The 23,095-nt window shown below is 46.2% G+C and overlaps 1 protein-coding gene across 9 annotated transcripts in view; it reads left to right on the top strand.

The window, feature by feature from the left end:
• INF2 (inverted formin 2) overlaps positions 1-23,095 on the top strand; it is a 174,079-nt gene that overhangs the window by 118,896 nt on the left and 32,088 nt on the right. For all 9 annotated transcript variants that reach the window (XM_063947424.1, XM_063947423.1, XM_063947425.1 and 6 more), the window contains 6 exons: positions 10,973-11,075; positions 13,310-13,395; positions 14,201-14,301; positions 14,431-14,501; positions 15,654-15,761; positions 16,116-16,186. In XM_063947424.1, the coding sequence (XP_063803494.1) occupies positions 10,973-11,075; positions 13,310-13,395; positions 14,201-14,301; positions 14,431-14,501; positions 15,654-15,761; positions 16,116-16,186 (540 nt within the window). The remainder of the gene's footprint in view (positions 1-10,972; positions 11,076-13,309; positions 13,396-14,200; positions 14,302-14,430; positions 14,502-15,653; positions 15,762-16,115; positions 16,187-23,095) is intronic.

Here is a 23,095-nt window from a genome sequence, read left to right as displayed (position 1 = left end):
ATCATTGCACAAGGGCCATGGTAAAAATGGTGACTTCCTACGAAGCAATTCCATTCGGCAGATTTCACGCAAGAACTTTTCAGTGGGATCTGCTGGACAAATGGTCCTGATCGCATCTTCAGATGCATCAGCGGATAACCCTATATCCAAGGACAAGGGTGTCTCTCCTGTGGTGGTTACAGAGTGCTCATCTTCTAGAGGGCCGCAGATTCGGCATTCAGGATTGGATGCTGGTGACCACAGAGGCCAGCCCGAGAGGCTGGGGAGCAGTCACACAAAGAAAAAAAAAAAAAAATTTCCAGGGAGTGTGATCAAGTCTGGAGACTTTTCTCCACATAAATATACTGGAGCTAAGGCTAAATTTATAATGCTCTAAGCTTAGCAAGACCTCTGCTTCAAGGTCAGCCGGTATTGATCCAGTGGGAAAAACATCACGGCAGTCGCCCACGTAAATAGACAGGGCGGCACAAGAAGCAGGAGGGCAATGGCAAAAACTGCAAGGACTTTTCGCTGGGCGGAAAATCATGTGATAGCACTGTCAGCAGTGTTTCATTCCGGGAATGGAAACTGGGAAGCAGACTTCCTCAGCAGGCACGACCTCCACCCTGCAGAGTGGAAACTTCATCGGGAAGTTTTCCACATGATTGTAAACCGTTGGGAAATACCAAAGGTGGACATGATGGCGTCCCGTCTGAACAAAAAACGGGACAGGTATTGCGCCAGGTTAAGAGACCCTCAGGCAATAGCTGTGGACGTTCTGGTAACACCGTGGGTGTACCAGTCGTTGTATGTGTTCCATCCTCTGCTTATCATACCTAAGGTACTGAGAATTATAAGACGTAGAGGAGTAAGAACTATACTCATGGCTCCGGATTGGCCAAGAAGGACTTGGTACCCGGAACTTCAAGAGATGCTCACAGAGGACTTATGGCCTCTGCCGCTAAGAAGGGACTTGTTTCAGCAAGTACCATGTCTGTTCCAAGACTTACCGCAGCTGCGTTTGACGGCATGGCGGTGGAACGCCGGATCCTAAGGGAAAAAGGCATTCCGGAAGAGGTCATTCCTACCCTGGTCAAAGCCAGAAAGGGGTGACCGCACAACATTATCACCACATGTGGAAAAAAAATATGTTGCGTGGTGCGAGACCAGAAAGGCCCCACGAAGAAATTTCAACTCTGTCGATTCCTACATTTCCTGCAAACAGGAGTGTCTATGGGCCTCAAATTGGGGTCCATTAAGGTTCAAATTTCGGCCCTGTCGATTTTCTTCCAGAAAGAATTGGCTTCAGTTCCTGAAGTCCAGAAGTTTGTCAAGGGAGTATTGCATATACAACCCCTTTTGTGCCTCCAGTGGCACTGTGGGATCTCAACGTAGTTCTGGGATTCCTCAAATCACATTGGTTTAAAACCAGTCAAATCTGTGGTTTTGAAGCATCTCACATGAAAAGTGACCATGCTCTTGGCCCTGGCCTGGACCAGGCGAGTGTCAAATTGGTGGTTTTTTTCTCAAAAAAGCCCATATCTGTTTGTCCATTTGGACAGGGCAGAGCTGCGGACTCGTCCCCAGTTCTCTCCCTAAGGTGGTGTCAGTGTTTCACCTGAACCAGCTTATTGTGGTGCCTTGCACCTACTAGGGACTTGGAGGACTCCAAGTTGCTAGATGTTGTCAGGGCCCTGAAAATAAAGGTTCCAGGACGGCTGGAGTCAGGAAAAATGACTTGCTGTTATCCTGTATGCACCCAACAATCTGGGTGCTCTTGCTTCTAAGCAGACTATTGCTAGTTGAATGGGTAATACAATTCAGCTTGCACATTCTGTGGCAGGCCTGCCACAGCCAAAATATGTAAATGCCCATTCCACAAGGAAGGTGGGCTCATCTTGGGCGGCTGCCCGAGGGGTCTCGGCTTTACAACTTTGCCGAGCGGCTATTTAGTCAGGGGCAAACACGTTTGTAAAATCCTACAAATTTGATAACCTGGCTAAGGAGGACCTGGAGTTCTCTCATTTGGTGCTGCAGAGTCATCCGCACTCTCCCGCCCGTTTGGGAGCTTTGGTATAATCCCCATGGTCCTTTCAGGAACCCCAGCATCCACTAGGACGATAGAGAAAATAAGAATTTACTTACCGATAATTCTATTTCTCGGAGTCCGTAGTGGATGCTGGGCGCCCATCCCAAGTGCGGATTATCTGCAATACTTGTACATAGTTACAAAAATCGGGTTATTATTGTTGTGAGCCATCTTTTCAGAGGCTCCGCTGTTATCATACTGTTAACTGGGTTCAGATCACAGGTTGTACAGTGTGATTGGTGTGGCTGGTAGGAGTCTTACCCGGGATTCAAAATCCTTCCTTATTGTGTACGCTCGTCCGGGCACAGTATCCTAACTGAGGCTTGGAGGAGGGTCATAGGGGGAGGAGCCAGTGCACACCACCTGATCCTAAAGCTTTACTTTTTGTGCCCTGTCTCCTGCGGAGCCGCTATTCCCCATGGTCCTTTCAGGAACCCCAGCATCCACTACGGACTCCGAGAAATAGAATTATCGGTAAGTAAATTCTTATTTATACATACTACTATAGTAGCTTACTGTAGCAGTCTGCGGTGCTGCTGAGCTGACAGTGTCCAGCAGGTCCGTCATCAGTCATTACATAATAAATATATATACCTGTCCGGCTGCAGTACTAGTGATATTATATATATATATATATATATATATATATATATATATATATATATATATAATATTGATTTCATCTCATTATCATCCAGTCTATATTAGCAGCAGACACAGTACGGTAGTCCACGGCTGTAGCTACCTCTGTGTCTTTTAGTTGTGCCTATTAAAATATGGAGAACAAAAATGTTGAGGTTCCAAAATTAGGGAAAGATCAAGATCCACTTCCACCTCGTGCTGAAGCTGCTGCCACTAGTCATGGCCGAGACGATGAAATGCCAGCAACGTCGTCTGCCAAGGCCGATGCCCAATGTCATAGTACAGAGCATGTAAAATCCATAACACAAAATATCAGTAAAAAAAGGACTCCAAAATCTAAAATAAAATTGTCGGAGGAGAAGCGTAAACTTGCCAATATGCCATTTACCACACGGAGTGGCAAGGAACGGCTGAGGCCCTGGCCTATGTTCATGGCTAGTGGTTCAGCTTCACATGAGGATGGAAGCACTCAGCCTCTCGCTAGAAAACTGAAAAGACTCAAGCTGGCAAAAGCACCGCAAAGAACTGTGCGTTCTTCGAAATCCCAAATCCACAAGGAGAGTCCAATTGTGTCGGTTGCGATGCCTGACCTTCCCAACACTGGACGTGAAGAGCATGCGCCTTCCACCATTTGCACGCCCCCTGCAAGTGCTGGAAGGAGCACCCGCAGTCCAGTTCCTGATAGTCAGATTGAAGATGTCAGTGTTGAAGTACACCAGGATGAGGAGGATATGGGTGTTGCTGGCGCTGGGGAGGAAATTGACAAGGAGGATTCTGATGGTGAGGTGGTTTGTTTAAGTCAGGCACCCGGGGAGACACCTGTTGTCCGTGGGAGGAATAGGGCCGTTGACATGCCTGGTGAAAATTCCAAAAAAATCAGCTCTTCGGTGTGGAAGTATTTCAACAGAAATGCGGACAACATTTGTCAAGCCGTGTGTTGCCTTTGTCAAGCTGTAATAAGTAGGGGTAAGGACGTTAACCACCTCGGAACATCCTCCCTTATACGTCACCTGCAGCGCATTCATAATAAGTCAGTGACAAGTTCAAAAACTTTGGGCGACAGCGGAAGCAGTCCACTGACCAGTAAATCCCTTCCTCTTGTAACCAAGCTCACGCAAACCACCCCACCAACTCCCTCAGTGTCAATTTCCTCCTTCCCCAGGAATGCCAATAGTCCTGCAGGCCATGTCACTGGCAATTCTGACGAGTCCTCTCCTGCCTGGGATTCCTCCGATGCATCCTTGCGTGTAACGCCTACTGCTGCTGGCGCTGCTGTTGTTGCTGCTGGGAGTCGATGGTCATCCCAGAGGGGAATTCGTAAGCCCACTTTTACTACTTCCACCAAGCAATTGACTGTCCAACAGTCCTTTGCGAGGAAGATGAAATATCACAGCAGTCATCCTGTTGCAAAGCGGATAACTGAGGCCTTGACAACTATGTTGGTGTTAGACGTGCGTCCGGTATCCGCCGTTAGTTCACAGGGAACTAGACAATTTCTTGAGGTAGTGTGCCCCCGTTACCAAATACCATCTAGGTTCCACTTCTCTAGGCAGGCGATACCAAGAATGTACACGGACGTCAGAAAAAGACTCACCAGTGTCCTAAAAAATGCAGTTGTACCCAATGTCCACTTAACCACGGACATGTGGACAAGTGGAGCAGGGCAGGGTCAGGACTATATGACTGTGACAGCCCACTGGGTAGATGTATGGACTCCCGCCGCAAGAACAGCAGCGGCGGCACCAGTAGCAGCATCTCGCAAACGCCAACTCTTTCCTAGGCAGGCTACGCTTTGTATCACCGGTTTCCAGAATACGCACACAGCTGAAAACCTCTTACGGCAACTGAGGAAGATCATCGCAGAATGGCTTACCCCAATTGGACTCTCCTGTGGATTTGTGGCATCGGACAACGCCAGCAATATTGTGTGTGCATTAAATATGGGCAAATTCCAGCACGTCCCATGTTTTGCACATACCTTGAATTTGGTGGTGCAGAATTTTTTAAAAAACGACAGGGGCGTGCAAGAGATGCTGTCGGTGGCCAGAAGAATTGCGGGACACTTTCGGCGTACAGGCACCACGTACAGAAGACTGGAGCACCACCAAAAACGCCTGAACCTGCCCTGCCATCATCTGAAGCAAGAAGTGGTAACGAGGTGGAATTCAACCCTCTATATGCTTCAGAGGTTGGAGGAGCAGCAAAAGGCCATTCAAGCCTATACAATTGAGCACGATATAGGAGGTGGAATGTACCTGTCTCAAGCGCAGTGGAGAATGATTTCAACGTTGTGCAAGGTTCTGCAACCTTTTGAACTTGCCACACGTGAAGTCAGTTCAGACACTGCCAGCCTGAGTCAGGTCATTCCCCTCATCAGGCTTTTGCAGAAGAAGCTGGAGGCATTGAAGGAGGAGCTAAAAGGGAGCGATTCCGCTAGGCATGTGGGACTTGTGGATGGAGCCCTTAATTCACTTAACAAGGATTCACGGGTGGTCAATCTGTTGAAATCAGAGCACTACATTTTGGCCACCGTGCTCGATCCTAGATTTAAAACCTACCTTGGATCTCTCTTTCCGGCAGACACAAGTCTGCTGGGGTTGAAAGACCTGCTGGTGACAAAATTGTCAAGTCAAGCGGAACGCGACCTGTCAACATCTCCTCCTTCACATTCTCCCGCAACTGGGGGTGCGAGGAAAAGGCTCAGAATTCCGAGCCCACCCGCTGGCGGTGATGCAGGGCAGTCTGGAGCGACTGCTGATGCTGACATCTGGTCCGGACTGAAGGACCTGACAACGATTATGGACATGTCGTCTACTGTCACTGCATATGATTCTCTCACCATTGAAAGAATGGTGGAGGATTATATGAGTGACCGCATCCAAGTAGGCACGTCAGACAGTCCGTACTTATACTGGCAGGAAAAAGAGGCAATTTGGAGGCCCTTGCACAAACTGGCTTTATTCTACCTAAGTTGCCCTCCCACAAGTGTGTACTCCGAAAGAGTGTTTAGTGCCCGCTGCTCACCTTGTCAGCAATCTGCGTACGAGGTTACTTCCAGAAAATGTGGAGAAGATGATGTTCATTAAAATGAATTATAATCAATTCCTCCGTGGAGACATTGACCAGCAGCAATTGCCTCCACAAAGTAGACAGGGAGCTGAGATGGTGGATTCCAGTGGGGACGAATTGATAATCTGTGAGGAGCGGGATGTACACGGTGATATATCGGAGGATGATGATGAGGTGGACATCTTGCCTCTGTAGAGCCAGTTTGTGCAAGGAGAGATTAATTGCTTCTTTTTCGGTGGGGGTCCAAACCAACCCGTCATTTCAGTCACAGTCGTGTGGCAGACCCTGTCACTGAAATGATGGGTTGGTTAAAGTGTGCATGTCCTGTTTATACAACATAAGGGTGGGTGGGAGGGCCCAAGGACAATTCCATCTTGCACCTCTTTTTTCTTTCATTTTTATTTGCGTCATGTGCTGTTTGGGGAGTGTTTTTTGGAAGGGCCATCCTGCGTGACACTGCAGTGCCACTCCTAGATGGGCCAGGTGTTTGTGTCGGCCACTAGGGTCGCTTATCTTACTCACACAGCTACCTCATTGCGCCTCTTTTTTTCTTCTTTGCGTCATGTGCTGTTTGGGGAGTGTTTTTTGGAAGGGCCATCCTGCGTGACACTGCAGTGCCACTCCTAGATGGGCCAGGTGTTTGTGTCGGCCACTAGGGTCGCTTAGCTTACTCACACAGCTACCTCATTGCGCCTCTTTTTTTCTTTGCGTCATGTGCTGTTTGGGGAGTGTTTTTTGGAAGGGCCATCCTGCGTGACACTGCAGTGCCACTCCTAGATGGGCCAGGTGTTTGTGTCGGCCACTAGGGTCGCTTAGCTTAGTCATTCAGCGACCTCGGTGCAAATTTTAGGACTAAAAATAATATTGTGAGGTGTGAGGTATTCAGAATAGACTGAAAATGAGTGGAAATTATGGTTTTTTTTTAATTGTGTAATTTTTATTGGAAATTTCAAAAGTTACACCCAGACATTAAAGAGGCATATGAATTGTAAGGCAAACATGAGGAATAATACAGGAGGGCATAAACAGTGTATAAATGACAAAATAAAGATTAGCCACCAAGCCATCGGACATGAGAATGGAACAATAGCAGGATATAGTAAAAACAATGACATACAGAATACCCCAAATCAAACACGGATAAATTAATCGCCACCCGAAGGCGCCATTTGGGTGTACACATGAGAGAACCAGATTTATAATGGGGCATAGGTGACATACCATAAATGAAAATATTAAATAACTCACATCCATCAGAATATCAAAACAAAAAGCCTCACATTCCCCCACACCTCATATACCCTAACCTACAAACAAAACAAATACACAAAATAAAATAAAGACACCCAAAGCAAACCTCCCAAGAACCCCCCACCCTATATAACCTTACCCCAACCTAGGCATACCTGGATCCCCATAAGAACCCCATCCCTAACTACACTACACCTAAATGCCTAACATCCCCCCACCCCCCAACCCCATAACACAGGATAAGTATACCGTATAATTGACAGGGGCAGCTAAAATAAATGGTCATAAACTAAGTGGAGCAGGTTACACCCGCAGAATAGTAAAGTAGTATGCAAATACTGAGTTAGCTGAGCTTAAGGACAGAATATAAATATAAATGGCTGTGGAACTAAAACAAGCGACCACAGACTAAGTATGTCAAGCTTCTCTGACAAAATGGTAAAAAGTGCACACGTTCTTAGATACAAGGAGCTGGAAAACAGACATAATACTGATGTAACACTATATTAAGGGCCATACACCAGTTAGAACAGGATTCTCTCGGAAAGTAAGTGTTACACGCAAATATTTAGCTATAATGAGCACGAGGATAGCAGAACAACAAAACTGTAGCTACAGGATAAGCACACAATATACTGTAAATGAAAGGGGCAATTAAATAAAAGACCATAAACTAAATAGAGCAGGTTATACCCATAGAATAGTAAAGTATAATGCAAATACCAAGATAACGGAGTGTAAAGAACAGACATAATATAAAGAGAAGTGGCTGCGGCATTAAAATAAATGACCACAACCTATATATGGGAAGTTGCTTCTGCAAAATAGTGAAAATGCACATACAGTAGGTTTAGATGCACTGAGCCAGAAAACAGACAAATAATTATATAAGTGACAATAACACTAAATAAATGGCCTTAAACATTAGAGCAGAATTCTCCTGGAAAATAATTAGTTGTATGCAAATATCTAGACTGAGCGCAAAAATAGCAGTATAACACAACTGGAACTATGAAAGGACATACAAACAATATGAAATTACGCAGTAGCTAACGAGAATCAGTATACAGAACAGAGCACAGTAAGGGTCTCAGCAGCCAGTGATATGGTTCCCAGTCCCAAGGTGAGCAAAATCAGTCCGGGGGATGAGTCCACCCTGGAACAAAGTAATCCAGCCAAATGACAGTCCCTCGAGAGTGGGCAGAAGGATAAACTGTGCCATCAGCCGTCACACACATCTGTGTCATAATAAACGTATAGGGACAAGTGGCAGCTGAAGAAAACCGGATTAGGGACAAAAACCTCCATCCGCGGGTTACACCGAACCACTGTTCCAAATAAATATTAGAGTGGAAAGCCATTCCCTCTCGCGGACTGCCAACAAACTGGAGGATGTTACGTCGCCATTCTCCCTCTTCATCGGATAAGTGACTCTGTGTGACTGCAGATTGAAACTTCACGCGGGACCATGGAATCACCACTAAAGAAACAGAGACCGCTGGAGGATCCACACGCGCCATCACCAGCCGTAGTTTACTGTGAATATGCGTAAGGTTATCCCTCAGCTCCTCCAGTCTGTTAGTAATTCGTTGCTCGGACGAACCCACAGCGGTAAGCACCTGCTGTAGTGTAATAGTAAGTGGTGCAGATAAAGTCTCACTAAGGGTCCCTGAGAGCTGCTGCACCGATTCAGGATAAAAGGACATAGAAGCAAAGCCATCCTGCACACCAGCTACAGAGTTGTGGTAGAATTCACACATTATGACAAAGCTGGAGACAGGGCACAGAAATCCACAGGATGCTGCCACCAAAACCTCTGCAGAGCACACTGGCCCCAGCAGCTGAGTGAGGGCAGAGCTGCCGCAGGAGCACCAGCCACACTGAGAGCAGAGTCTGTCTCAGGATCCAGTCACAGACTTCACCAGCCAGTAAGTTAGGACTCTTGGCACCGAGGATCCCAAAATTCACACTGCAGGAGCAGAGCGGGGTACTGCACTCCTGAAGAAATTTTCAGCCACAGCACACCAGAGAAACAGGAGATAGATCAGGATATTAGCAGGAGCTCTGGCAGGAAGCTGCCTACACCATGCTGTGTCAAGCCACGCCCCCCCTTGTGCCCGGAAATTATGGTTTTTGAGGTTAATAATACTTTGGGATCAAAATGACCCCCACATTCTATGATTTAAGCTGTTTTTTAGGGTTTTTTTAAAAAAACACCCGAATCCAAAACACACCCGAATCCGACAAAAAAAATTCGGTGAGGTTTTGCCAAAACGCGGTCGAACCCAAAACACGGCCGCGGAACCGAACCCAAAACCAAAACACAAAACCCGAAAAATTTCAAGTGCACATCCCTACTACAAACTGGAGTTCGACAGTCCTCCACCGCAAAGGTTCAGAAACCATGTGCCTCACCCTACGGGAGTCCATTCAAGAGTTAGTCCAGAACCAGATCATTGTCCCTGTACCATTTCAGCAACGGGGCGAAGGATACTATTCCAGCCTTTTTATTGTACCAAAACCAGATGGTTCAGTGAGACCCATTTTGAACCTCAAACCGTTAAACCCGTATCTGAGGGATTTCCGGTTCAAAATGGAGTCTCTAAGAGCTGTGATCTCCTCCAGTCTGGAAGAAGGGGAATTCTTGGTCTCTCTGGACATAAAGGACACCTACCTCAATGTCCCAATATGGCCACCTCATCAGATGTACCTCAGGTTTGCTCTGATGGAGGAACACTATCAGTTACAGGCGCTACCGTTTGGCGTATCCACAGCCCCAAGGGTTTTCACCAAGGTAATGGCGGAGATGATGTTACAACTCAGGATTCAGGGGGTCAACATTGTCCCCTACCTGGACGATCTGCTTATAAAAGCAAGGTCAAAGGAAATCCTGCTGGACAGCATCTGCCGCACGACATTCCTGTTGTCACGCCACGGTTTTGGTTCAGAACTTTGACAAATCACACCTGGAGCCAAACCAATTCCCCCAGTTCCTCGGACTGAGCTGTGAGGGAGGGCATAGAGGGGAGGAGACGGCACCAGCTCCTTTGGACTTCATCTATACCCCATCGTAATTCAGTGTTCCCAGTATCCCTTATGGACTACGAGAAAAGGATTTACCGGCAGGTAATTAAAATCCTCTTATTGTGTTATATGGCACTCTGTGTAGTGTTACAACTATGCAATATACAGTTACATCGCGTTGCTGGGTCACAACATCTCATAGGTGTCTACCCAACTTAATATTTAGGAACAGGGATTATATCATTGAAGTTGCCGCACATAATTATATTATTTTATTTAGTAAATCTATATATAACAATGTTTCTAGCCAGTGTCCTTTCCATCTTCTGCAGCCATGGCGCTTGATTATAGGAAAAAAATGTTTAAACAAATTCTGGAACTCAAGACTCCTGGTTTATATGGCCTTGGTTTCTCATAATCCTGTAAACTGTCACAAAGTCCACACAAGGCTCTATCCTGGAAGTTTTGTCCCACAAGAAGGTTAGCTGGACAACCCATCATCCCCTCACCTGTTGCTCTGCATCCCACATACATAGAGCAATAAATGGTTGTTTGGCGTGAAGTATAGGGCAGCATGCTATGCACACCACTGTCGCGGAATAGCCACACCCCCATTGTGACGCCGCCAATGCCGTATCACAAATATGACATTTTCTGAGCTATAAGGTAACAGAAAAATCGGCGATGAATTTGGCAAGTTGAGTGCTTACACATTGCATATCAGTGGTACATTTTTATGTGCAGCACATTCTACCCAGCACACATCGGAATGTGTTGCTAGTAGTGTGTGTGTGTGTGTGTGTGTGTGTGTGTGTGTGTGTGTGTGTGTGTGTGTGTGTATGTATGTATGTTCATTGTTTTCGCAGCTAGGAACAGACAAACAAGTTATGTAACTTCTGAATGTGACCTTTCTTTCAGCCCCAATGAAGAGATTATTGGCCTGATTGAGAAAGGAGATCGCTCAAAGTTTGACATCGAGATACTGAAACAGTTCCTCAAGCTGCTTCCGGAGAAACATGAGGTGATCACTGGTGCTAACTGCAAAAATAAATATCTTCCACACGATCTACTGTAAACTAACAATCCCACTTGTAAAGAGCCGTACTGACCGGGAGATGTGGGGGCCGCTCATTTCGCCCAGTGGTGAAATGAGTGACCTGCTAGATTGTGCATGCATGCAGGCCAATCTAGCACCGGCGATAGCGACGCTCCGGACCGCGCAACGCTGTCGCCAGCACCCCTACACACTGAGCGATGTGTTCCTAATTTCTAAGCAATCTAGTCAGATTGCTTAGAAATTAAGTGAGCGTCGCTCAATGTGTACCCCCCTTAACCACTTAACTGACGATTTTTCTCTTCAAAAGCGTTAACATTGTTTTTTTAAATTTATTTTATTTAATAAAGTTGAAAAAGTATTTTTTTTAAATATTTAAACATTATATTATGCACATCTGCAGAACGGATCTCCTCGTCAAAAACGGGGGACAGAGTGGCACGGCGCAGTTGCATGAAATCTGACCATGCCAGTTAAGTGCTGCAGTTATCAGTAGCTGTGAGTACCTTCTCCTGGGCCAGAAGTAGAAGGGGTAACATGATCCTGGCAGAAAGTCAGTTGTCTTTTATCCCAAACGCTGGGTCCAATATTAGCATAAACTAATATTTCTAAAATTATATGAATGCGTTTTCCTATTCTCTTTTTGTTTTGATATGCTGATTTATGTATAATGGTGCTTTTGTTTTTCTTTAGTAAATGTTCTATGCTACGTCAAGTCTCTGCTTTATATGTAGTAAACCAGTGGCGTATTTATAATGAGTGTATGGCCCATGAATCCAGGAGGATGGTACACCCTACATCCGTGCTTGTGTAATACTTACCTCTCCAGGGTCCCGTGTCTGTGCTGCAGCAGAAATCACTGGGAAAATGGCAGGGTGGACATCTTATCAAAGATTTGCACATACACAGAAGATAAGTCACCAGGAACATGGGGCAGACGCACTGTTGTTTCTATAATGGGTGCGATGTACACGGGCCCCTGAGTCCAGAGGGGGCCCCCACCGCACACGCAGCACCCATTTCCTAAATATTCACCCCTACGAAGTCCCGCGCCAACGTCCACGGCAGTGTTAAAACTCTGTGAAAATGGCACAGCGGCCATTTTCACGGAGCTCTACACATGCGCAGTACAAAAATCACTGGAAAAATGGCTGCCGCGCCATTTTCCCAGAGATCTGCGCATGCGCAGTAGAGTCTGAGTGCTCTAGTGCTCAGACTCTCAGCGCTGCCGGCAGAGAGGAGGGGCCCGAACGGAGGAGGCTGCACCCGGGCCTTCTCCTCTCTTAAAGCGCCCCTGTGCAGAGGCCATGTTCCCGGAGACCTGAACACGGACAGTATACTCTGGGACAATGTCAGAATGTATTGCACCACAGACAGCATTGTGCGTGCACATGGGGGCCCCCTCCTCTCATAAAATTCCCCCGCAATAAGCACAGAAAAGCAATGTACATATAGAATCGTGATTCTGTGTTTGTGCGGGAAGCTGTTATGATACCGGCATTCGGAATACCGACACCATTCTGAATGCTGACACCATGTCGAACAAAGAGACACCACAGCGCTGGAGAGGTAAGCTGCGGGGGGATGATTAGGTTTGTGCTGCGTTCCAGGGGGTTAGGCTGCGTCCCGGTTGGTTAAGGTGAGGCTGCTGGGAGGGGGTAGGGTTATGCACCCCCATCCGGAGGGTTATGGTTAGGCTATGGGGGGGGGAGTTAGGTTTAGGCACCTCCCGGTGGTTGGTTAAGGTTAGGCACTAAGGGGGAGGTTAGGGTGCGGTTAGGGAGAGAGGAGAACACCCCTTACTCACCCCTTCTGGCTTTTTAATCAGCGGAATCCCCTGCGCCAGGATCTCATACTGCTCCCGTTTGTGGATCCTAGTATCCGGTGAAATGCTGTATAATTCATGTTATGTGATGACGCATACAGTGGCTCTAATAGATACACTGCCATCTTGATGGAAATCCTGTCCCAACATAATCCATACAGTCCACATAGGGAATGCACTGATTGGGGTTTGTAATTACAGTAACATAGCTTATAAGGTGGAAATAAGACAATTTGTCTTTGATAAATCGTTCAACTTCTTCTATAGTATAAATTCTCCTACAAACAGATGATACTGCTTATTACATGCAATGCCCAATGTACATGTTCATCTCGTATTGCTGCATACTGTACCCACTACTACCTTTGCTTTTTAGGTGGAAAATCTTAAAGCGTTCCAAGAAGATAAATCCAAGTTATCAAATGCTGACCAATTTTTTGTGCTGCTCATAGGTGTTCCCAAGTGAGTGAATGTACTCCCTTCTTTATTAATCATTATCTTGTGTTGTCCCATACAGTAGGCGGCTATTTACATTCTGAACTGGTCATTGTATAATATGATATACAATTCCTGCTTGGTTGTTTGGCCACACTCATCATGAGTATACGTGTAATGGCAAAGAGCTCCTCAAATGGCTGAGCTCCAAACCAGTAGAATTGACGGGACAATTGCCAGCACCCAATTCCCATTAACTTAAAAGTAAGCCAGTGTCTACACACAAGTGCCGGTGTTAGTTATTGGCCACTCTGATATTCCATCCTGACAATTTAGATCAACTGTTACAATTCCATCAGATTCTGATTGTTTAAGATGAGGCCAACTGTGTAATTGTCTTCCAAGTTGACCAACCAGACCTACATGTGTGGCCCATGTTACAAAGTGCTCTTAAATATACCCTGAAATATAGTTGTTGTGAAAATGGTTATATCAAAAGCTTTTTAACGTGAGCTATCTAATGGAGTTAAGAATAGCAGGATAATGAAATTATATTCTAATCAGATCTGAAAGTGGACTGTTTAGCACGCAATACTCTACCAGCAATGTCTGTACATTTATAATGAATAAATACTGTGTGTGTGTGTGTGTGTGTGTGTGTGTGTGTGTGTGTGTGTGTGTGTGTGTGTTTTAGATAATATCCTGTAGTTACTAGGATGTGTAGTGCAGCCAGTTTGCATTCATAGAGGTCTTGGAGACTCTATTTTATATACTAATATTTCTTATGGATAAAATTTCCCATTTTATTCCAAATATACCATTCTGTTTGTAGCTACCAGCTTCGGATTGAATGTATGCTGGCTTGTGAAGAAACTACTCTCATGCTGGAAATGCTACAGCCAAAGGCAGATGTTGTCAGCACCGCGTGTGATGGTATTGGTGGAGTGTTTTTTTTTCCGTTTTATGTTTGTTTTTTGGGGGGTTGTATTTTTTAAATTGTTTATGGAACAAATTGTCATTATTGTTGTAGTTACTACATCCAATGTATTTTTATGTCCCTAGATATCCTTTCCAGCCATAGGCTTCCACTGTTCTGTCAACTTGTCCTGAAAGTTGGGAACTTTTTGAACTATGTAGGTATCTGGCATTTTGAACGTGTTGCTAATAGCTTTATGTTGCATATTGTATTATACAGGAAACTGGGAACAGCACCATCGGTGGCCAGGCCATAACGCAGAGTGGTATATGTGTTTAGCGTTCCTTGCCAATACATTTGTACATTTTTAAATTACAAATGTCAGAGCCTGGTACTTATGAGGTGGTATGATCAAGCTTATGGAGGCATAGCCTTGCCCCATTGTGATTATCAGGTCTCCCGCTTGATGTTGAATCATAAGAATTTTGGGCCCATTGACAAATTTTGATCCTCAGCCCTTCTTTGCTAGAGCGAGACATGTCACAACCTAATACAATTCACTGAAAGATGTGTAATTAAATGGTTAACTCAGTGGTTCTCAAACTTTTTTAAATTATGGCGCCCAAAAGTATCAGTAATTATTTTATCACTGCACCCTTAGGCCAAAAGTTTCTTATTGAGAAATTTAGAAAAATATTAAAATGAGTAAATTGTGTTTTTATGTCATCCTCAGGTTTAATTGTGTAGGGACGGACAAGATTTGATCTGCTTGTCCACATATTTTATGATTGACAGCCACCAGCACTGGTTTTGCATATTACACTGACCATAAATAATTTTAATTGGTCCTGGACCACCAACCCAAAGCGCCCCCAGGGTGTCACGGCACACAGTTTGAGAACCACTGGATTAACTATTAGGTTTACTTGGAACCCCCACCTCCATTTTCAAAACAAATTCAGCACTTTTATGTATGGTGAAGCGACTTACAGTCACCAAGCACACTCCCACCACAGAGCCAGTGAAAGACCTCATTGGACCCGAGGCTATATGTGAAAATATTGGGGCATGAGATATGATGGCATGTCCTATTGGTTCAGGTGTGTCTACAGGTCACTAATGTATGGTGGCAGAGACAATAAAAAAATGTGAACTCTTTCAGGGTAGATGCACATAGGAGCTTGAGTAGTACCACAATGAACCACAGCTTAGGATGAACCTAGCAAACACAGGTATAAATCAAGCACTCGTGTCTATGGGCTCCCTATAAACATTTACCATGCAAGGTGGTGCAATAAACAAAGTTCACTTGACTACTAGTGTATGATGTATCCGACTGACCACATGTCTTTCTTCAACTGTCCTTTAGGGAAGTCACACAGGAAATGCCAATGGCTTCAAAATAGGCACTTTACTGAAGCTGACGGAGACCAAAGCCAATCAGACACGTATAACACTACTGCACCATATCCTAGAGGTAACGGTGTCCGCTTTTCTGCATCCTACTAAGCGTTCTCTGTGTGGTGTGAGCCCAGAACATTTATACCTGTAAAACTGGTCAGTCCAAGTGGAAAGCTGTAATAGGTTTGCCAGACCATACAGAGGAGTCTATTAATGAAGCAGTGGAGAAGTGAGCCAGTGGAGAAGTTGCCCATGGCAACCAATCAGCATTGATGTAGCATTTATAATTTGTATACTATACAATTGTACGGAGCAGCTGATTGGTTGCCCATGGCAACTTCTCCACTGGCTCATTTCTCCACTCTTTTCACTGCTTCACGAATAGACCCCAGAATATTTTACTTACGTTCTTTATTTGCTTCTGTTTCAGGAAATTGAAGGGAATCACACCGATCTTCTTGAGCTTCCAAATGACCTAGAGAAAGTGGCGGCAGCTGCTGGGTAAGATGAGCCTATATTTCTGGCGGATACCATAAATCTACTCTGCAGTGGCGACCATGTTTTGCAAAGCATTTTTTTATGGGATAATCTATGGGGTGACCTCTGACTGAGTTCTCTGTATTTGTCAACCTTCAGATACGAGTATACCTGTATAATAGTACCTGCCCTTATACCAGTGCTTCCCAAACGTTCTTCAAGCACATAGACCAAGTATATCTGCATTTGTTTCATGGCACCCCCAGGCCAAAAGTTTCTTATTGATAAATTCAGAATAAATAAATAAAATGAAGTAAATTGTGCTAATATATCATCCTTGGAATCTGTTATGTGGTGGTGGACGGAGCCATGCTTGTCCACATATTTTATGATTGGCAGCCAGTAGCACTGGCCTTGCCTATCACTGTGACCATAAATATTTTGATTTGACCACCAACCCATAGCACCCCTGCTCCCAGTTTGGGCATATTTATGTTTATGTAATGGGTGCAGTTTTATTTTAATCTATCCATACTAGCATTTGCTGGATCAAGGAAGATGTAACAGTATTCTGCATCACCGTGCACAGTTCTGTGCGACGATACAATTGTTACAGGCATAATGTAACAACACCACATTGTCCCGTTGCATGGTCAGAACACCCAGTGGGACGATGCAACCACCCAATTCATCAAACAATGAATTGGGGTGGATTTGAGGTGTACATTCAGTGTGCTTTAGAGCTGATTCAGATTGGGAGCAAATTACCACTTTGGAAACATTGGGGGGAATTTAATTGTTAGCACTGCAGCTGTCCCTCCTGAACGCCTGACAGAGCTATTCAATTGTTGCTCCTGTCTGGCGCGACTAGCCGCCAGCGTCCGCATTTCAGCTTGCACCACCCAGGGGTGGCGAGCTGAAATGTGAGAAAAGTGACCTGCTTCACACGGCTAAACCTGACTCTAATGGGCGTGATAACTGGCATCAATTGAATATCACCCTTGTGCTGTAGTACCGGTGGGGCAGATTTAGAATGGTAAGATGAATGTCACAGATAAACTCAAACTCAAATTGCAATGTAAAAACAAAACTGGCCAATATGTGTAGAAAATATTAGTACATATTTAGCAGTGACTGATGGATGTTTCATTAATTATATTTCTCTGACGTCCTAGTGGATGCTGGGAACTCCGTAAGGACCATGGGGAATAGACGGGCTCCGCAGGAGACTGGGCACTCTAAAAGAAAGATTAGGTACTATCTGGTGTCCACTGGCTCCTCCCACTGTGACCCTCCCTCCTCCAGACCTCAGTTAGATTTCTGTGCCCGGCCGAGCTGGATGCACACTAGGGGCTCTCCTGAGCTCCTAGAAAGAAAGTTTATTTTAGGTTTTTTATTTTACAGTGAGACCTGCTGGCAACAGGCTCACGGCATCGAGGGACTAAGGGGAGAAGAAGCGAACCTACCTGCTTGCAGCTAGCTTGGGCTTCTTAGGCTACTGGACACCATTAGCTCCAGAGGGATCGACCGCATGGAACTGGCCTTGGTGTTCGTTCCCGGAGCCGCGCCGCCGTCCCCCTTACAGAGCCAGAAGCAAGAAGAGGTTCAGAAAATCGGCGGCAGAAGACTTCGGTCTTCACCAAGGTAGCGCACAGCACTGCAGCTGTGCGCCATTGCTCCTCATGCACACTTCACACTCCGGTCACTGAGGGTGCAGGGCGCTGGGGGGGGGCCCTGAGGGCAATATATGACACCTTGGCTGGCAAATCTACATCATATATAGTCCTAGAGGCTATATAGATGTAAAATTACCCCTGCCAGTATTCCAGAAAAAGCGGGAGAAAGTCAGTTGAAAAAGGGGCGGGGCTTCTCCCTCAGCACACTGGCGCCATTTTCTCTTCACAGTGCAGCTGGAAGACAGCTCCCCAGGCTCTCCCCTGTAGTTTTCAGGCTCAAAGGGTTAAAAAGAGAGGGGGGGCACAAAATTTAGGCGCAATATTGTATATACAAGCAGCTATTGGGAAAAAATCACTCAATATAGTGTTAATCCCAAAATTATATAGCGCTCTGGTGTGTGCTGGCATACTCTCTCTCTGTCTCCCCAAAGGGCTGTGTGGGGTCCTGTCCTCAGTCAGAGCATTCCCTGTGTGTGTGTGCGGTGTGTCGGTACGGCTGTGTCGACACGTTTGATGAGGAGGCTTATGTGATGGCAGAGCAGATGCCGATAAATGTGATGTCGCCCCCTGTGGGGCCGACACCAGAGTGGATGGATAGGTGGAAGGTATAAACAGACAGTGTCAACTCCTTACATAAAAGGCTGGATGACGTAACAGCTGTGGGACACCTGGCTTCTCAGCCCGCGCCTGCCCAGGCGTCTCAAAGGCCATCAGGGGCTCAAAAACGCCCGCTCCCTCAGATGGCAGACACAGATGTCGACACGGAGTCTGACTCCAGTGTCGACGAGGTTGAGACATATACACAATCCACTAGGAACATCCGTTACATGATCCTGGCAATAAAAAATGTGTTACACATTTCTGACATTAACCCAAGTACCACTAAAAAAGGGTTTTATGTTTGGGGAGAAAAAGCAGGCAGTGTTTTGTTCCCCCATCAAATGAGTGAATGAAGTGTGAAAAAGCGTGGGTTCCCCCGATAAGAAACTGGTAATTTCTAAAAAGTTACTGATGGCGTACCCTTTCCCGCCAGAGGATAAGTTACGCTGGGAGATATCCCCTAGGGTGGATAAGGCGCTCACACGTTTGTCAAAAAAGGTGGCACTGCCGTCTTAGGATACGGCCACTTTGAAGGTACCTGCTGATAAAAAGCAGGAGGCTATCCTGAAGTCTGTATTTACACATTCAGGTACTAGACTGAGACCTGCAGATAGTGCTGCTGCAGCGTGGTCTGTAACCCTGTCAAACAGGGATACTATTTTGCGAACATAAGACGTCGTCTTATATATGAGGGATGCACAGAGGGATATTTTGCCGGCTGGCATCCAGAATTAATGCAATGTCCATTCTGTCAGGAGGGTATTAGAGACCCGACACTGGACAGGTGATGCTGACTTTAAAAGGCACATAGAGCCTTATAAGGGTGAGGAATTGTTTGGGGATGGTCTCTGGGACCTCGTATCCACAGCAACAGCTGGGAAGAAAAATTTTTACCTCAGGTTTCCTCACAGCCTAAGAAAGCACTGTATTATCAGGTACAGTCCTTTCGGCTTCAGAAAAGCAAGCGGGTCAAAGGCGCTTCCTTTCTGCACAGAGACGAGGGAAGAGGGAAAAAGCTGCACCAGTCAGCCAGTTCCCAGAATCAAAATTCTTCCCCCGCTTCCTCTGAGTCCACCGCATGACGCGGGGGCTCCACAGGCGTAGCCAGGTACGGTGGGGGCCGCCTCAAAAATTTCAGCGATCAGTGGGCTCGCTCACAGGTGGATCCCTGGATCCTTCAAGTAGTATCTCAGGGGTACAAGCTGGAATTCGAGGTGTCTCCCCCCCGCCGTTTCCTCAAATCTGCCTTGCCGACAACTCCCTCAGGCAGGGAGGCTGTGCTAGAGGCAATTCACAAGCTGTATTCCCAGCAGGTGATAGTCAAGGTGCCCCTACTTCAACAAGGACGGGGTTACTATTCCACACTGTTTGTGGTACCGAAACCGGACGGTTCGGTGAGACCCATTTTAAATTTGAAATCCTTGAACACATACATAAAAAAATTCAAGTTCAAGATGGAATCGCTCAGGGCGGTTATTGCAAGCCTGGAGGAGGGGGATTACATGGTATCCCTGGACATCAAGGATGCTTACCTACATGTCCCCATTTACCATCCTCACCAGGAGTACCTCAGATTTGTGGTACAGGATTGCCATTACCAATTCCAAACACTGCCGTTTGGACTGTCCACGGCACCGAGGGTCTTTACCAAGGTAATGGCAGAAATGATGATACTCCTTCGAAAAAAGGGAGTTTTAATTATCCCGTACTTGGACGATCTCCTTATAAAGGCGAGGTCCAAGGAGCAGTTGGTCGGAGTAGCACTATCTCGGGAAGTGCTACAACAGCACGGATGGATTCTATACATTCCAAAGTCACAGCTGGTTCCTACCACACGCCTACTGTTCCTGGGGATGGTTCTGGACACAGAACAGAAAAAAAAGTGTTTCTCCCGCAGGAGAAAGCCAAGGAGCTGTCATCTCTAGTCAGAGACCTCCTGAAACCAAAACAGGTATCGGTGCATCACTGCACACGAGTCCTGGGAAAAATGGTAGCTTCTTAAGAAGCAAAATTCCATTCGGCAGGTTCCATGCAAGAACCTTTCAGTGGGACCTCTTGGACAAGTGGTCGGGATCGCATCTTCAGATGCATCGGCTGATACCCTGGTCCTTGGAGACAGGGTTATCTCTACTGTGGTGGCTGCAGAGTGCTCATCTTCAAGAGGGCCGCAGATTCGGCATACAGGACTGGGTCCTGGTAACCACGGATGCCAGCCTTCGAGGCTGGGGGGCAGTCACACAGGGAAGAAATTTCCAAGGACTTTGGTCAAGTCAGGAGTCGTCCCTACACATAAATATTTTGGAACTGAGGGCCATTTACAATGCCCTAAGTCTGGCAAGGCCTCTGCTTCAAAACCAGCCGGTACTGATCCAATCAGACAACATCACGGCAGTCGCCCATGTAAACCGACAGGGCGGCACAAGAAGCAAGATGGCGATGGCAGAAGCCACAAGGATTCTCCGATGGGCGGAAAATCACGTCTTAGCACTGTCAGCAGTGTTCATTCCGGGAGTGGACAACTGGGAAGCAGACTTCCTCAGCAGACACGACCTACACCCGGGAGAGTGGGGACTTCATCCAGAAGTCTTCCATTTGTTGGTAAACCGTTGGGAAAGGCCACAGGTGGACATGATGGCGTCCCGCCTAAACAAAAAACTAGATATTGCGCCAGGTCAAGGGACCCTCAGGCAATAGCTGTGGACGCTCTAGTGACACCGTGGGTGTACCAGTCGGTTTATGTATTCCCTCCTCTGCCTCTCATACCAAAGGTACTGAGAATAATAAGAAAACGAGGAGTAAGAACGATACTCGTGGTTCCGGATGGGCCAAGAAGAGCTTGGTACCCAGAACTTCAAGAAATGATATCAGAGGACCCATGGCCTCTACCGCTCAGACAGGATCTGCTACAGCAGGGGCCCTGTCTGTTCCAAGACTTACCGTGGCTGCGTTTGACGGCATGGCGGTTGAATTCCGGATCCTAAAGGAAAAGGGCATTCCGGAGGAAGTCATTCCTACGCTGATAAAAGCCAGGAAAGAAGTAACCGCAAACCATTATCACCGTATTTGGCGAAAATATGTTGCGTGGTGTGAGGCCAGGAAGGCCCCAACAGAGGAATTTTAAGCTGGGTCGTTTTCTGCACTTCCTACAGTCAGGGGTGACTATGGGCCTAAAATTGGGTTCCATTAAGGTCCAGATTTCGGCTCTGTCGATTTTCTTCCAGAAAGAACTGGCTTCACTGCCTGGAGTTCAGACATTTGTAAAGGGAGTGCTACATATTCAGCCCCCTTTTGTGCCTCCTGTGGCACCTTGGGATCTCAACGTGGTGTTGAGTTTCTTAAAATCACATTGGTTTGAGCCACTTAAAACTGTGGATTTGAAATATCTCACGTGGAAAGTGGTCATGTTATTGGCCTTGGCTTTGGCCAGGCGTGTGTCAGAATTGGCGGCTTGGTCATGTAAAAGCCCTTATCTGATTTTCCATATGGATAGGGCAGAATTGAGGACTCGTCCCCAGTTTCTCCCTAAGGTGGTATCAGCTTTTCACTTGAACCAACCTATTGTAGTGCCTGCGGCTACTAGGGACTTGGCAGATTCCAAGTTACTGGACGTAGTCAGGGCCTTAAAAATTTATATTTCCAGGACGGCTGGAGTCAGGAAAACTGACTCGCTTTTTATCCTGTAGGCACCCAACAAAATAGGTGCTCCTGCTTCTAAGCAGACTATTGCTCGCTGAATTTGTAGCACAATTCAGCTGGAGCATTCTGCGGCTGGATTGCCGCATCCTAAATCAGTAAAAGCCCATTCCACGAGGAAAGTGGGCTCATCTTGGGCGGCTGCCCGAGGGGTCTCGGCTTTACAATTTTGCCGAGCTGCAACTTGGTCAGGGGCAAACACGTTTGCTAAATTCTACAAAATTGATATCCTGGCTGAGGAGGACCTTGAGTTCTCTCATTCGGTGCTGCAGAGTCATCCGCACTCTCCCGCCCGTTTGGGAGCTTTGGTATAATCCCCATGGTCCTTACGGAGTTCTCAGCATCCACTAGGACGTCAGAGAAAATAAGATTTTACTCACCGGTAAATCTATTTCTCGTAGTCCGTAGTGGATGCTGGGCGCCCATCCCAAGTGCGGATTGTCTGCAATACTTGTATGTAGTTATTCCCTAACTAAGAGTTATTGTTGAGCCATCTGTTGAGAGGCTCAGTTATATTTCATACTGTTAACTGGGTATAGTATCACAAGTTAGAAGGTGTGATTGGTGTGGCTGGTATGAGTCTTACCGGGGATTCAAAATCCTTCCTTATTGTGTCAGCTCTTCCGGGCACAGTATCCTAACTGAGGTCTGGAGGAGGGTCATAGTGGGAGGAGCCAGTGCACACCAGATAGTACCTAATCTTTCTGTTAGAGTGCCCAGTCTCCTGCGGAGCCCGTCTATTCCCCATGGTCCTTACGGAGTTCCCAGCATCCACTACGGACTACGAGAAATAGATTTACCGGTGAGTAAAATCTTATTATATTAATTATATTTGTTGCAATCCACATCATCCATATGTTTTTTACTGCTAACAGCAGCATGGTCAAAAGCTTCTGTGTACAGGTGTAAATTATAAGCCACTACTCTGTCCTTCTCATGTCTGCCCTAAGTCCATGTTTCAGAT

The sequence above is a fragment of the Pseudophryne corroboree genome, chromosome 12 (genome assembly GCF_028390025.1).
Source record: "Pseudophryne corroboree isolate aPseCor3 chromosome 12, aPseCor3.hap2, whole genome shotgun sequence".
NCBI lineage: Eukaryota > Metazoa > Chordata > Amphibia > Anura > Myobatrachidae > Pseudophryne > Pseudophryne corroboree.
The sequence above is the reverse complement of the archived record's forward strand: the minus strand, read 5'-3'. Positions and strand labels throughout refer to the sequence as shown.